Consider the following 14,416-nt stretch of genomic DNA (forward strand, 5'->3'; position numbering starts at 1 on the left):
CATCGTTCATGCCTCTCGGGGATGATGATGCTAACTTATATATCCAGAAAGCCTCTCGATGATTACTTTTAGCTCTGATGTCACAGCCCCATGGCGGAATATTTATTTGCTCTAGAAATGTCCATTTTAATACAAGAATGGTATGGCCCTCTCTTTAAGATGCTGAACCATGGGGGCAGTCATTTTTGCCATGTTGAATCTCGATTTGTGTTCACCCAATCGTACTCTAATTGGACGTGAGGTTCGACCTATATAAATCTTTGGACAAGGGCACACTATGGCATAGATGACATTGTTTGAATTATAGTCAGTATTCGATCTTCTCCAAACTCTATATTTTGTGACTGGATCCTCCCATAAGTCTCCAGTCAATGTCTGAATACACCAGCTACAGTGACCACACATCTGATGGCCTGTAACTGTTTTTGATGTTGGGAACGTATTGAGTTGAGCATGGACTATTTTATCCCTGATATTTCTACCATGGGCCATGGCGAACATCGGGGCTCTTTGAATACATCATGGAGGGAAAGTACATGCCAGTGTCGTTTGATTGCAGTGATGATGGTTTCAACTGCTGTGGATTGTCGTAATATGCATGTTAATCTAACCTCTTCCTTTTTTGGTTTATACTGTAGTAGTGCTTGTCGATCACTAAATTTTTAAATAGTAAAACAAGTTTCTTGAAAACAAATTGACCCACATAGTGTGTGGGTATTGGAATTAACAATGGAAGCAACATAAGATATTAATAAATCTAATAAAAAAATTTCTCCACGGTGATAGAACAGTATTCTGTTCTTGTTATGATTATAAATTAGTGGATCGCTGTTCTAGTGGTGGTTATATAGAGTTAAGTTTGGAATTAGCCTGACAAATGGTGGGATCTGAAAGACCCCACTTGCTGACCATCTGTTACCTGGCTAAGAAGCTAGCTGTATAAAACATAGCTGGATAACTTAGAGGTATTTCAGGGCAGAGTTTAGTTAGCTGAATAATTTGTGATTTTTTTATTTAAAATATTTATTAACCTCTACTATCAGATAATATATCAGGCTAACTCTGGTCGAGCCATAGAGCAGCCCTGAAGTTAGCCAGTTTGAGTTACCTTGCTATTGATAGTTGGGTATATTCAGAGATCTTGCCTTGCTGCTGAATATCCCAACAAAGTTAACCAGGTGTGTTTATCCAGCTAATTTTGCAGGCCAGACAGTGGTTGAAAATGAATCCGTTAATTTATAAGACTATCAAATGTTGACCCTGAAAACTGGAAACAGCTAAACTTGTGCTTTTTGAATTTGTCAAGTTGTTCTGTACAACTTTTTAAAAATTATTTTCTGTTGTCTTTGTTTACATTGTTTTCTAAGTTGTAAATATGAACCATGTTCAAATGGATTTAATTTTAATTTATACATCTCTTTCTAGTCTTGCTTGGTGATGATCAGATGGAAGTAATAGAGTCTGCATAGGTAATAAATTAACATGGCTCTGTATTTATTGTACTTATGTATTGATTTTTGAATAGATGATAGCATCTCTGCCACAAGTACTTCAGATGTCCAGGACCGCCTTTCAGCTCTTGAGCTGCGAGTACAGCAGCAAGAAGATGAGATCACTGTGCTCAAGGCAGCTTTGGCTGATGTGCTTAGACGTCTTGCCATCTCTGAAGATCATGTAGCCACTGTGAGGAAAGGAACACCTAGTAAAGGTACTAATGCTAATAGAAATATTAAATAGTACTAGTAATAGTAGTAGTAAATCGTACTTGTATTTCTGTGGTCTGCTTCATTTTGTGGTGTTGTACTACTGCATCTTACACAAGCATCGCAAACTGTATGTAGAGAGACGAAACTCAAAATGTGCTATCTAGAAGAAAATGGAACAGATAATATAGAAATTCAACTATATGGCAAGATTCAACAATGCACAGAAAAACAAATTCAACAATTCTTCCAAGATTTATTCACCAGGGACAAAATGTACTTTCCATATAGTTGGGACTCCATCCCCCACTTCTCCTCCACCCAATAATTTGTTTTGGTGGGAGTTTTGGTGTTTTGGTGGGAGTTTTGGTGGGAGTTTTGGTGGGAGTTTTGGTGGGAGTTATAACTCTTATAACTCTCTCCAGACATACCACAACCACTTGTAAATTTCCCATCAACACTATGTAATTAATTGTAACACTTTGTAAATAAGTTAATTTATTCTGTTCATTCTTATTGCCTAAATTATTCCAGCTACTCTTCTTCTCACCCAAGTTCAATTTTCCCTTGTTTTATTGTAACTTTTTATATCTACCTATAAACACCAGTTTTTCGTTCAATGTTATCACTCCCCTGTTTCCTGTAAACCAGCATGATGTGATTTTATCATGAATGCCGGTATAAAAAAAGCTTTAAATAAATAAATAAGTGGAGTGGCAGAGAAATATGGTAAGTGTATATCTTCCCTGGTGAGTGCATCCCCCCCCCCCCCCCCCACACACACACACTCCACTTCCATGCTGCCCTCAATCTTTTCAACTCTCCACCCCCATAAAGCCCTCTTATTCACTTCTACTCCCCATACTATCCCATGCAGCCCTCCCAATTTCCACACCACTCCTGTACAGCCCACTAATTATTTTCCCCCCTACCCTGCCCAGATTAACTCCTCTAATCTCCAGTCCCCCTCAAGCCCTCTTATACTCCATTTTGCCCCCCAGTCTCTTATTATCTCACCCTCCCCCCCCCAACTTTAGCCCTCTTTCTCTTCCCTCTCCTCTGTCTGACCCCATACACACAGCCCTCTTACATGCCTCTTGTACTTCTCCAACACAGCTGCAGCCCTCTGTCCTCCCCACAGCCCTGCTACAGCTAAGATGTATCCTTCCCACCTTTCTCCATGATCTGATCATGGCCAAAGATGCTTTCTTCTTCCAGGCTCAGTGTTGCCACCTGCTAGTCCCTGAGTGGAGATGAAGATCTTTCCACTCCTGGGCCCTATTTAGGACCAAAGATAATGATGCCTTGTGCTCCCAGGGTCATTGTGCCAGCTGAGAAAACCCACCCACTCCTGACAATTAAAATTTTGAAACTCTGCATAGGAAAGTAACTTTCTCCCAGGACAAGCAGGATGGTAGTCCTCACATATGGGTATCGTCACTGGACAGAGCACTATCATGGAAAACATTTCTGTCAAAGTTTCTAGAAAGCTTTGACTGGCACACTGAGCATGCCCAGCATGCCATGATACCTGTGTCCACAGGGGTCTCTCTTCAGTCTCTTTTTTTTTTCCGCGATGCAGTTTGCCTCACTTTTAGGAATTCTGTGAAATTTTCTCACAACTTTTCTTCCCGGAAACACTTGAAGTTTTACTTCACAAATTATTTTCCCTACACGGGTCTTCCTTCACATACATTTCATCAATGCTTGGTGAGTACTATCCACTGATTTTCGGTCGGTTCCTGTCACCTTACTATCGGTTTCCCCTGGTTACCAATCAAACTGTGGCCTTCTTTCTCCCTATGTCTATCACCCTTGGCCCATCCCATGATGCCCTCGAGTGTCCTTCCTGCAATCTTCCACCGGGTTCATTGGGGCTAGAGGGATAGGGACATCCATGGTTCCTGCTCCCGCCAGGGCCGCCATCGATGCTCACATTGATTCCATTGGTGCCTCCATTGATTCCCTCAATGCCCTCATTCATGCTGTTGATGCCCTCATCTGTGCCGTCGATAGCTCCAAAGATGCCTCCTTCGATGCCATCCATGCCCTCGTAATTGCCATCGGTGCTTCTGTCAATACCATTGGTGCTCCGCCCTTGCCATCAATGCTTCCGTCGATGCCTTCACTGATACCTTTGATGCTTCCTTCAATGCCGCCATTGATACTGAAGCATCTATACCTCAATCAATGCCCTCAACTAAAGAAAATGCTCCATACTTCGGGTCTAAACCAGAGCCCCGTGTAATCTTTGGGCGACAAACAATGCCAGGAGCAATGGAGGCACGGTGACAGTCCGTCACCAATGCCATCTGAGACAGCGAGGGCATCTTCCTCGGCGCTGGAGAATGACCGGGCTGAGCACTGTGGGAATCATCATCACCGGCACGGTGACCATCCGCCACTGACGCCATCCATGACATCGGTGGTATATTCCTTGGTGCTGGAGAATGACCGGGCCGAGTGCAGAGTGAAACATCGCTACTGCCACGGTAACAACTGTCACCGATGCCGTTCTGGACATCAGTTGCAGTTCCTCTGTGCTGGAGAATGACCGGACTGAGCACTGAGGGAAACATCGTCGCTAGCACCAACGTGGTTCCACGTTCAGTGCCAGCACTGATACTGCACTGGCATCAATGTCCATTTAGCCAGTTGCGAAGTGGGCCCGAGTACACAAGTCTTCATGCTCCTCTGCACCGAGACGTTCCCCACCGACACCGGTGCTAGGTACTGTGCCACCACAAATTAATGTGGAAGTGCCAGTAACGCCTAGCCTGTCTCCCCCTGTGCTACCCATACCAGCTTACAGGGATGACCTGGGCGTTTATGTCCCTCAGGCTGTCTTCGATGCCTTCCGGAATCTACTACCATGGGATCCATCGATGTTTGCACCGTTTTGCCACCGCCTCGTTTGCAGCATATACCAATGACAGCCTAAGTCATCGCCACTGATTCATCCTTCTGAGACTCCACCACGAAGGGCGGTGGGCACTCTAATCTTGCTTTGGCACTGATCCCACAAGACCTGGTCACTAAAACGGACCAGATGTTTTCGGAAGGTTCTAGGTTGTAACATCTTTGTGTCACATATTGCTATTTACCATCTTTGTTTGACACACCAAGGGAACTTCTCTGCCAGCACATAGGATTGCTTCAAGATGTCCTCCCATTGCCAGCAACAGGACTCCATACTCGATAGTACCCTGGCTTCCGGCCCCTGATTTACAGCCCGAAGTCCAAGATGACCTAGCTGATCTGACATGCACAAGGTCCAGCAGACAGTGTCTCAATTGTGAGACACTACGACAGCTCTCTACATTTCTTGCACAGCAGAGAGAGATGCTAAAAGGACCTTTTACCTCTCACACTCCTGCATGAGATCAACTGATATCCAGATCACACCAACTCCGCCAGTCGGGCAGGCACCTGGATTTTCCACCTTGCCAGACAACAGAGCGGCCATCCCACTAAGGACCAGGGCTCGGGATACTGTTCCTCAGACGCAACAAGGTGGAGGATTTTAACCCCACTATTTCCTTCTTTCAACAGAAAACAGGCGATCTCCGCCCATCCTGGACCTCAGAAATATCATCAAATTTCTTCGGAAAGAAAAGTTCAGATTGCTGTCTCTCGCCACCATGCTTCCCTTACTACAATAAGTGGGTTGCCTCTATCCTCTGGTCTTTCTATGCACTTCATAGTGAGTCGTCAACATTTTCAATACCAAGTTCTGCCGTTCATACTAGCTTCAACAACTTGTGTATTTCATCAAATGCCTAGCAGTGACTGCCGCTTATCTACAGAGAAAAACAGCATTCACGCCTTTCCTTACCTGGATGACTGCCTAATAGGAATCAATCCAAGCAAGGAGCTCTAAATTCTCCAAGACTCATTAAATATCTTCTAAATTTGGCTGGGATTTCTGATCAACTACCATAAATCCCATATGAAGCAGTTCTGGGCACTACAGTCGCAATGGCCTTCCTACCCAACAACTGCGCAGACATCCTGTTAAATTCTCCAAATCTCTGCACGCATGCAACATAGCCTCACCCCATCAATTCTGTTAATGCTGGGCCACATGGTTTCCACTAACCATGTCACTCCTATGGCCAGACTAGCCATGAGAAAAACTCAGTGGATTTTCATATTTCAGTGGCTCTAAGCCATTCAACCGCTTTCATCACTGATCCATATCACCAATCCAGTACCAAATCCTCATATGATCTTGGCCACGGTATGCATCCATCGTGGGTTGGAGAGCTCTTATCAACACCCTCCAAACACAAAATACGTCTACTCCGCTCCATGGAAAGTCTCAGATCAACGTCCTGGAGCTTCGAGCCATGCGTTATGCCTTTTATACCTTCAAACACTGCCTCTCACAAATATTTGTGAATACAGATAAACAACATAGTGGCAATGTGGTACTTGAACACACAGTGACACACAGGCTCTTATCTGCTCTGCCAGGAAGCCGCACAGTTCTGAACTTGGGCCCTTGCACACTCCATGCATCTCCGGGCCACCTATCTAACAGACATATCGACCATATTAACAGACCATCTCAATCGATGTCTCCATCCTCACGAGTGGTCTCTGAATCCATGTGTAGCGAGCAAAATCTTATAGCGCTGAGGTCAACCAACCATCGACCTCTTGCATCCGAATAGAACCACAGAGTGGACAGATTCTACTTCCTACACAGGCTTTGAAATGCGTTACCATGGACACCTTTGCTCGCCCCTGCAACAAAGGCTTCCTATACGCGTCTCTTCCGATACCGCTCATAGCCAAAACTCTTGTGATGCTACAACAGGACAGGTTTTCAATGATTCTCATAATCACATCCTGCCCTCGACAAGTATGCTTCCCCATATTTCTCGACCTATCACTCCAATAACCATTTCGCCTGCCCACAGGTCAGTCTCATAACACTGACTTACTAATATTCTCAGGTACTTGTAGCTTCACAACAACCTTCCACATGTAACTCTTACCATTCGAAATGGGCAAGTTTTACCAAATGGTGTGCACAAAAAAGTATTGACCCCTTTTTCTGCCCCACTCTATCTCTATTAGGCTATCTAGGACACCTTTCAGATTCTGGTCCCCAGACATCTTCCACACGGGTACACCTCAGTTCCATCTCAGCGTACCACCAAGGAGTAGAGGATGTCCAGCTAATGCCTCAACCCCTTATAAGTCAACTTATCATGGGTTTTCTACAACTTAAGCCTCCTCTACGAACACCGGTTATGGACTGGGGCCCAAATGTAGTGCTTACTAGACTCATACGTTCCCCATTCGAGCATCTGCATTCCTATAACTTTAGAATTCTAACATGGAAAATTATTTTCCTTGTAGTCATCACCTCTGCTAAAAGGGTCAGTGAGTTACAAGCCCTTCTTGCATAATCAACAGACATTAGGTTCCTCCGTGACAGAGTGGTCCTCCGTACTTACCCTAAATTTCTTCTTAAGGTGGACACAGCCTCCCACCTTACTCAGTCTATAGTCTGCCCACCTTTTCCCAAGGCCCTCTCTCACCAGGGTGGGAGAGTTTTGCACACCTTGGATGGTAGGCGTGCACTTGTATTCTGCCTAAACCGCACTGCACTCCATAGGAAATCCACCCGACTCTTTCCTTCCTTGACAGAGTCAAGCTGCGAGTTCCAGTGGGCAAACAAGCTCTCTCCAACTGACTAGCAAACTGTATCAAATTCTGCTATGAGGAAGCAGCCCTTCCTTTCCAGGGGTGAGTGCAGGCACATTCTGTAAGGGCCATGGCAACATTGGTAACACACTATCGTTCAGTACCAATTGCCAGCATGTGCTAGGCTGCAACATGGAGCTCTCTTCACACATTCGCAGCCCTCTACTGCTTAGATATGGAAGTCCATCAAGACTCTGCCTTTGGGCCATCCTGTCTTGAAAAGCTTTCTTCCAATATAATCCCCAACTCCTTCCACAACTACCTGCTGTAATTTCAGGCTTCCTCATCATTGCCAATAGCACCCCAATTATTGTGCCTGCTGCACAAGTTGTCTACTATTGGCCTTTTGTAGTATGAGTCAGCCTGTAGCTTGCTAATCACCCATATGTGAGGACTAACATCCTGCTTTTCCTAGGATAAAGCAGAGTTGCTTACCTGTAACAAGTGTTCTCCCAGGACAGCAGGATGTAGTCCTCACGAAACCCACCCGCCACCCCGCAGGGTTGGATCCGCTTACGTTTCTTATTTTCTTTTTTCGCTCGCACTTTTTGCTACAAACGAGACTGAAAGGAGACCCCTGTGGACACAGGGATCATGGCATGCTGAGCGTGCTCAGTGTGCCATTCAAAGCTTTCTAGAAACTTTGACAGAAATGTTTTCTGTGATAGGGCTCTGTCCAGTGATGTCACCCATATGTGAGGACTACATCCTACTGTCCAGGGAGAACACCTGTTACAGGTAAGCAACTCTGCTTTCTCTGCAGAAGGAGCTTAGGTTCTGAAGGGCATTGTATAAAATGTAGAGATGGAATCACAGAAGTAAGATAAGAAAATACTACTATACTCTGAGGGTAGTCAATGTAGTAACATAGTAGATAATGGCATAAAAAGGCCAGTTGCTCCTCAGTCTACCTCCCCTGGAGCCTAGTACCATGACCCTTTGTTCTAGAGCAGGGGTAACCAATTCTGGCCCTCAAAATCTACAAATAGGTCTGGTTTTCAGTATATCTCCTGTGATTATGCATGAGATAGATTTGCATGCACTGCTTCCACCATGTACAAATATATTTCATGAACTTTCTTTATGGATATACTGAAAACCAGGCCCATTTGTGACTCTTGGCGACTGGAACTGGCCAACCCTGTTCTAAAGCATTCTTTCCTCTGAAAAGTTTTGCATCATGGGTCTGGTTTATACCTTTGAGGTGTTTGAATGTCTAGAATAATATTCCAGCAGAAGTGTCTGTAACCATAACAGTGACAGTCCAAGAAAACACAGAGGTAGGCGATCTATGATACCGGCAGGTAAACAAAAAAATAGATGCCTGGATCTTTTTCCAACACTTTATTGATGCAGAGACATGTCAAATAAAATCGCCCGACTCAGGCCGAGTTTCGCAGCTTTACAGCCGCTGCCTCAGGGGCTACAAATAGAGTAGACAATCATAAATCAATAAATATTATTAAGATCTCATAAATTCTTTTTAAATATTTATGAGATCTTAATAATAATATTTATTGATTTATGATTGTCTACTCTATTTGTAGCCCCTGAGACAGCGGCTGTAAAGCTGCGAAACTCGGCCTGAGTCTGGCGATTTTATTTGACACGTCTCTGCATCAATAAAGCGTTGGAAAAAGATCCAGGCATCTATTTTTTTTGTGTTTACCATAACAGTGACTGCATTCAAAAATTCTTTGGGACAGCTTCAAAGGGCATTGGAAAGGGTAAAGCAGAGAGAAGACCAGAGATTGCGTGTGGTATAGAGTGACACAGTAGGTAAGTTCAGATGGGCAGACTTTGTGGGCCAAAAGGGCATTATTTAGAAATCAACTATGGCATTACTATCCTATATTTTTTAATACCTGAAAAAGAAGAGATTGATAATCTTAACTGTCCACCAGTTTAGTTTTGCAAAGAGTTCTGAAGCTCTGAAAGTAAGCAGCAAAGATGTGAGAATTAGGTCTTGTTATAGGTAGTCTATGGTCAACTAACAGGCTTTCCTATGGATATGAGTATTGGATAACTAGTAGATGTGAGATCTTAAAATCTCATTTCCTCTTTGTCCTGCCAGACCAGTCCACACAAGCGAAATTTGCCCTCCTACCAGCAGATGGAGGCAGAGTGAAAGGCTCTTCTCTGATGTCACCTTCCTATATAGGTTGCTACTGCAGGTAAGGAGTCAGTAGTCTCTGCCTCCAGCAGATGGTAGGATGCTACTAGTCAGCAGGTGAATGAAGAAGAGTGGCTTTGGGGCAACAACCTTCGTTAAACCAAGGCCGCGTAAGGGACCTTCCATGATGAAAGTCCTTCCTAGGGCTGTTCTTCCCTTTCCCAGGGCAATCGAGCTTTGGCTGCTTGCATTTCCCCCTAAACAAGAGAAGCTATCTCTTAAAAAAAAAAAAAAAAAAAAAAAAAAAAGGAAACTGTAGAAGCAAGCTGTGGCAGTGCAGATGGAGGGCCAGAAGCCCTTAGTCCGTGAACCTGGCCCAAATCACCCCAGCACTACCACGTTGGAGAAGGTATAGAGAGGGGGTGGAAGTAAAGCAAGTGTGGGGTCTCCATTAAATTACTTGTGAGGAGAGGTTGAAGGAGCTATATATTTATGCCCTGGAGGTGCAGGAGAGATATGAGATAGACCTTCAGATACCTGAAAGGTTTTAATGATGCACAATCAACAACAAACCTTTTCCATTGGAAAGAAATCCGAAGAACTAGGGGTCATGAAATGAAACTACATGGAGGACAACTCAAAACCAACATCAGGAAAAATTCTTCACGGAGAGGCTGGTGCATGCCTGGAATGCCCTTCCAGAGGAGGTAGTGAAGACAAAAACAGTGAAAAATTTCAAAAGGGCATGGGATAAACACTGTGGATCTCTAAATGCTAGAGGATGGAAATGAAGAAATGAGTGCATAGGGATAATTTACTGGTGTGGCGGTTAATACCCTTAATCAATAAGTCTTCAGACTGTTGATGCATCTCCATTATTGCTCTCTGCATCAATGGCAGGGGGGAAAGAAGAAAAGGGAAATCAGATTCTGATAGCAACTAACAAGGACATTGAATGTTGTGGTCTGGGAAGACAAGCATAGAGGTAACGTGCTGATGTGGCAGTTACTACCTTTAACCAATAAGCCTGAAACTCTTGATCCAACTCCAACAATGCTCTCTGCTTCAACGGCAGGAGGTAATGGGAAATTGGACTCAAACAGCATCCAACAAGGGCCCTGACTTTGATGGTCTGGGAAACTGCTAAGTATAGGGGTATTTGTATGGCGTGGCAGAAACTACCATAAGCTTGCTGGCAGACTGGATGGACCTTTGGTCCTTTCCTACCAATATTTCTATATTTCTATGACACGTAAAAGGTAACCGAAGTACTTATTGGCCAGTACCTTTGGGCCTCAAGGCGCTTCAAAGTTTTCTGGGCTTTGCTAATTATTATCGGCAGTTCATTCAAAACTTCTCCAAAGTAGTGTCCCCACTTACTGCCCTTATACATAAGGGCATGCCAGAGAATTCTTGGAACCCCCAAGCCCTGCTGGACCTTGAAGAGCTGAAGAAACTCTGCATCTGTTCCAATCTTACGTCACCCTGATCCAGCCAAGCCATTCTTCTTAGAAGTAGATGCATTCTAGGTTGGTGCAGGGGTAGTCTTGTCGCAAAGATCTGATCCAAATTCTTGGCTTCATCCGTGTGGGTAACTTTCCTGAAAGTTCTTTCCTTTAGAATGCAACTATGATGTGGAAGACCAAGAACACCTCACTCTTAAGTGGACCTTGGAAGAATGGAGACACCTGTTGAAAGGAGTCATATTTATGATCAAAATCTTTTCAAATCACAAAAACTTATTTTATATTAAAGCTGCAAAACGTTGGAACTCCCAGCAAGCCTGCTAGGCCACATTCTTTACTCATCTTCAGTTCATCTCCTAAAATAAATAAATAAATAAAATATTAAGGCTGATGTGGTGTAATGACAGTTTTCCTCTGAGGAGGTTTCAGAACCTTACGATAAAGGCTCCATCGATACCAGCATCCATTTTCATCACAAGCACAGTCAAGAGTGATCTGATGGAAATAATTAATTGGGAATCTTTGGTCCAGGAATCTCCAGTAGGGGTTCCAATTGGGTGTACTTTTGTTCCAGACAATTTGCCATCCAAATGTTTGTATATGGGGACATGATTCCAAACTCACTAGATATCCAGGGATCAATAAAACTTTTGAATTGATTTCCAGAGTTTTCTGGTAGCCTTCCCAGCACAAGGATTGTAAAACCTATGTTTTGGCCTGTCCAGTAAGTGCTAGAACCAAAATTCCTTGTGCTAAACCTCTTGGTAAATTGTACCTACTCCCAGTTCCTTCTGTACTATGGATTCACCTCTCTGCAGACTTCATCACAAATCTTCCAGTTGCTACTACTGTATTGCTATCTTAGTGGTAGTAGACCATTTTTCCTGAATGGTACACATCCCCATTTCCAAACTGCCTTCGACCCCTCAACTGGTATCCTGAGTGCTATTATATTGGCCCAAGGTCCACAGTTCATTTCCAGATTCTGGAGGACCTTTATAAAGGGATGGGTTTCAATTTGCAGTTTTTATCAGGATACCATTCCCAGACAAATGGCCTTATGGAGAGGATCTGCCAAGACCTTGAACAATTCCTTAGATGTTTCATCACTGCTCATCAGAATGATCGGACTAGATTGCTCCTATGGGCTGAGTTTGCTCACAACAATCAGGTTAGCAAATCTACATGGGTCTCACCATTCTTCACAGTTTACGTCAGATACCCCATTTGTTTACCTCCTATCGCTCTGGCTACAGAAATTCCTATGGCCAATGACCTGGTGCGATACTTACAGAACACCCGGGCACAGGTATGCAATAATTTGGGGAAAACCATGACCCAGCAAAAGAAATTCACTGACTGTCATCATAGACGTAAACCTCAGTTTCAGGTTGGTGACAAAGTTTGACTGTCCACAAGGAATCTGTGTCTAAAGCCCCCTTGTGCTAAGCTCGACCCTGAGTACATAGGGCCATATGGCATTATTGAGAAAATTAACTCAGTAACCATGTGGCTTCAGCTTTCAACACACTTAAAATACCATCCTCATTTCACATTCCCTTGTTAAAACTGGCCATGCCAGATCCTTTCAACTGGCAAACAACGCTTCTGAATTCAGTTCTTGTTGATGGTCAACTTGAATTTGAGTTGGAGGAGATTCTGGAGTCTAGGGTATCAAGAAACAAAGTACAATACTTGGTCCAATGGAAGGTATATAGTCCTGAAGAAAGATCTTGGGTGGATGTATCTGACCACCATGCACCTCATCTTTTGAAGACATTTCTTGCTAAGCAATGCAAGGTGCCATCCAGAGGCCGCCATGAAAAGGGGTACTGTAAAAATCCATTGCTGAGTGCTCCTCTGACCTGCAGGTGGTGTGGTGAGCCACTTGTATTGTCTGTCTAATCCTCTTAGTTCTGTGCTCTTCTCTTCCTTCCAGCTGCCATCTTATTTACTGTATAGGCGTTTACAGATGCTGAGGCAGTTTCAGCAGTCAGTTGCCAGGTCTTGGTCCTACCTTCCGGTCCTTGTACTCTGGTTCTGCTTCTGTTTCCAAGAAGACTGCAATTTTGTCAACTTCTATATTCAGCTTCTGCATCCAATGCTCCTGTTTTTTTTTTTTCCTGGCATCCTGAATTTCTAGATAGTTCCTACACTTTACCTTGTATCAGGCCTCTTGTTCCTTGTCGGGAGCTACTCCTTTCTCATTTCTTGCTGGCCACCAGCCTCAGAGGGGTCAACCCAAAGGAAAGATGGCTGGCCTAGGCAGAAGTCAATCTACCATTGGTGGCCTAGATTTAACTCCCCTGGAACTAGGCCTGTCACTTCTAGGGCAACCCACAGACTGCAACCGTCACATCCGACCAGTGTTAAATTTCATATGGAATCATATGATCAACAGTAAGAAAAGGCAAATTCCTGTCATCTCTAGATCTTTTGGAAGCTTATTTCTACATCCCAATCAGGGAGGACATTCAATGCTTCCTCTGCTTTGAGATAGTAGGGCAATACTATCAGTTCAAGGCTCGCGACAGTACCAAGGACATTTACAAAGGTAATGGTAGTCTTTGCAGCCTTCATGCATAAAGAAGGTATTAGGGTGTATCTGTATCTGGATGATTGGCTAAAAAGAACCTGGAAGGTTACCAGGTGACAGAAAAAGTAAGCCAAATTCTGGAAAAGTTAGGATGGGCAGTGAACAGAGCCAAGAGCTAGATGTACCCTTCTCAAACATTAGTGTACCTCTGGGCACAGTTCAATACAAAGATGGGATGACTGTATTTAACAGAAGAGAGGATAGACTAGCTTCAGCAGCAAATAAGGATTTTGGAGATACAGGCATTCTTATGCAGGGACCGTTGCCTATCCTTTTAGAGGGAAAAGGTGATTATCTGACCAGTACCCTCATTTGTGTCCATAGTAATGTTAATATTTCACCCCAGTCTGGCCATCTCGTCAGTGAGATTCAGGAAGTCAGAATATGAAGGAAAAAGAATGGAATGAAGGTTCTTGGACATCCGCAGGGTGCTCCTGATATACTTGGAAGTAACAAAGAGTTTCCAAAAGTCAGACTGTTTATATTATTCACAGGCAGAGGAAAGGAGAAGTGGCAGCCAAAGAATAGATTGCCAGATAGATCAAGGGAGCAATAGCATCAACATAAGAACATGCCGTAGTGGGTCACACCAAGGGTCCATCGAGCACAGCATCATATTTCCAATAGTGGCCAATTCAGGCCATAAGAACCTGGCAAGTACCCAAACACTAAGTCTATTCCATGTTACTGTTGCTAGTAATAGCAGTGGCTATTTTCTAAGTCAACTTAATTAATAGCAGGTAATGGACTTCTCCTCCAAGAACTTATCCAATCCTTTTTTAAACACAGCTACACTAACTGCACTAACCACATCCTCTGG

The 14,416-nt window shown here is 43.8% G+C and overlaps 1 protein-coding gene across 5 annotated transcripts in view; it reads left to right on the top strand.

Annotated features, from left to right (window-relative positions):
- The window catches only part of EML4 (EMAP like 4), a 422,649-nt gene that overhangs the window by 235,064 nt on the left and 173,169 nt on the right, over positions 1-14,416 (top strand). For all 5 annotated transcript variants that reach the window (XM_029593309.1, XM_029593308.1, XM_029593311.1 and 2 more), the window contains one exon: positions 1,526-1,708. In XM_029593309.1, the coding sequence (XP_029449169.1) occupies positions 1,526-1,708 (183 nt within the window). The remainder of the gene's footprint in view (positions 1-1,525; positions 1,709-14,416) is intronic.

This window comes from Rhinatrema bivittatum, chromosome 3 (assembly GCF_901001135.1).
Source record: "Rhinatrema bivittatum chromosome 3, aRhiBiv1.1, whole genome shotgun sequence".
Taxonomy (NCBI): domain Eukaryota; kingdom Metazoa; phylum Chordata; class Amphibia; order Gymnophiona; family Rhinatrematidae; genus Rhinatrema; species Rhinatrema bivittatum.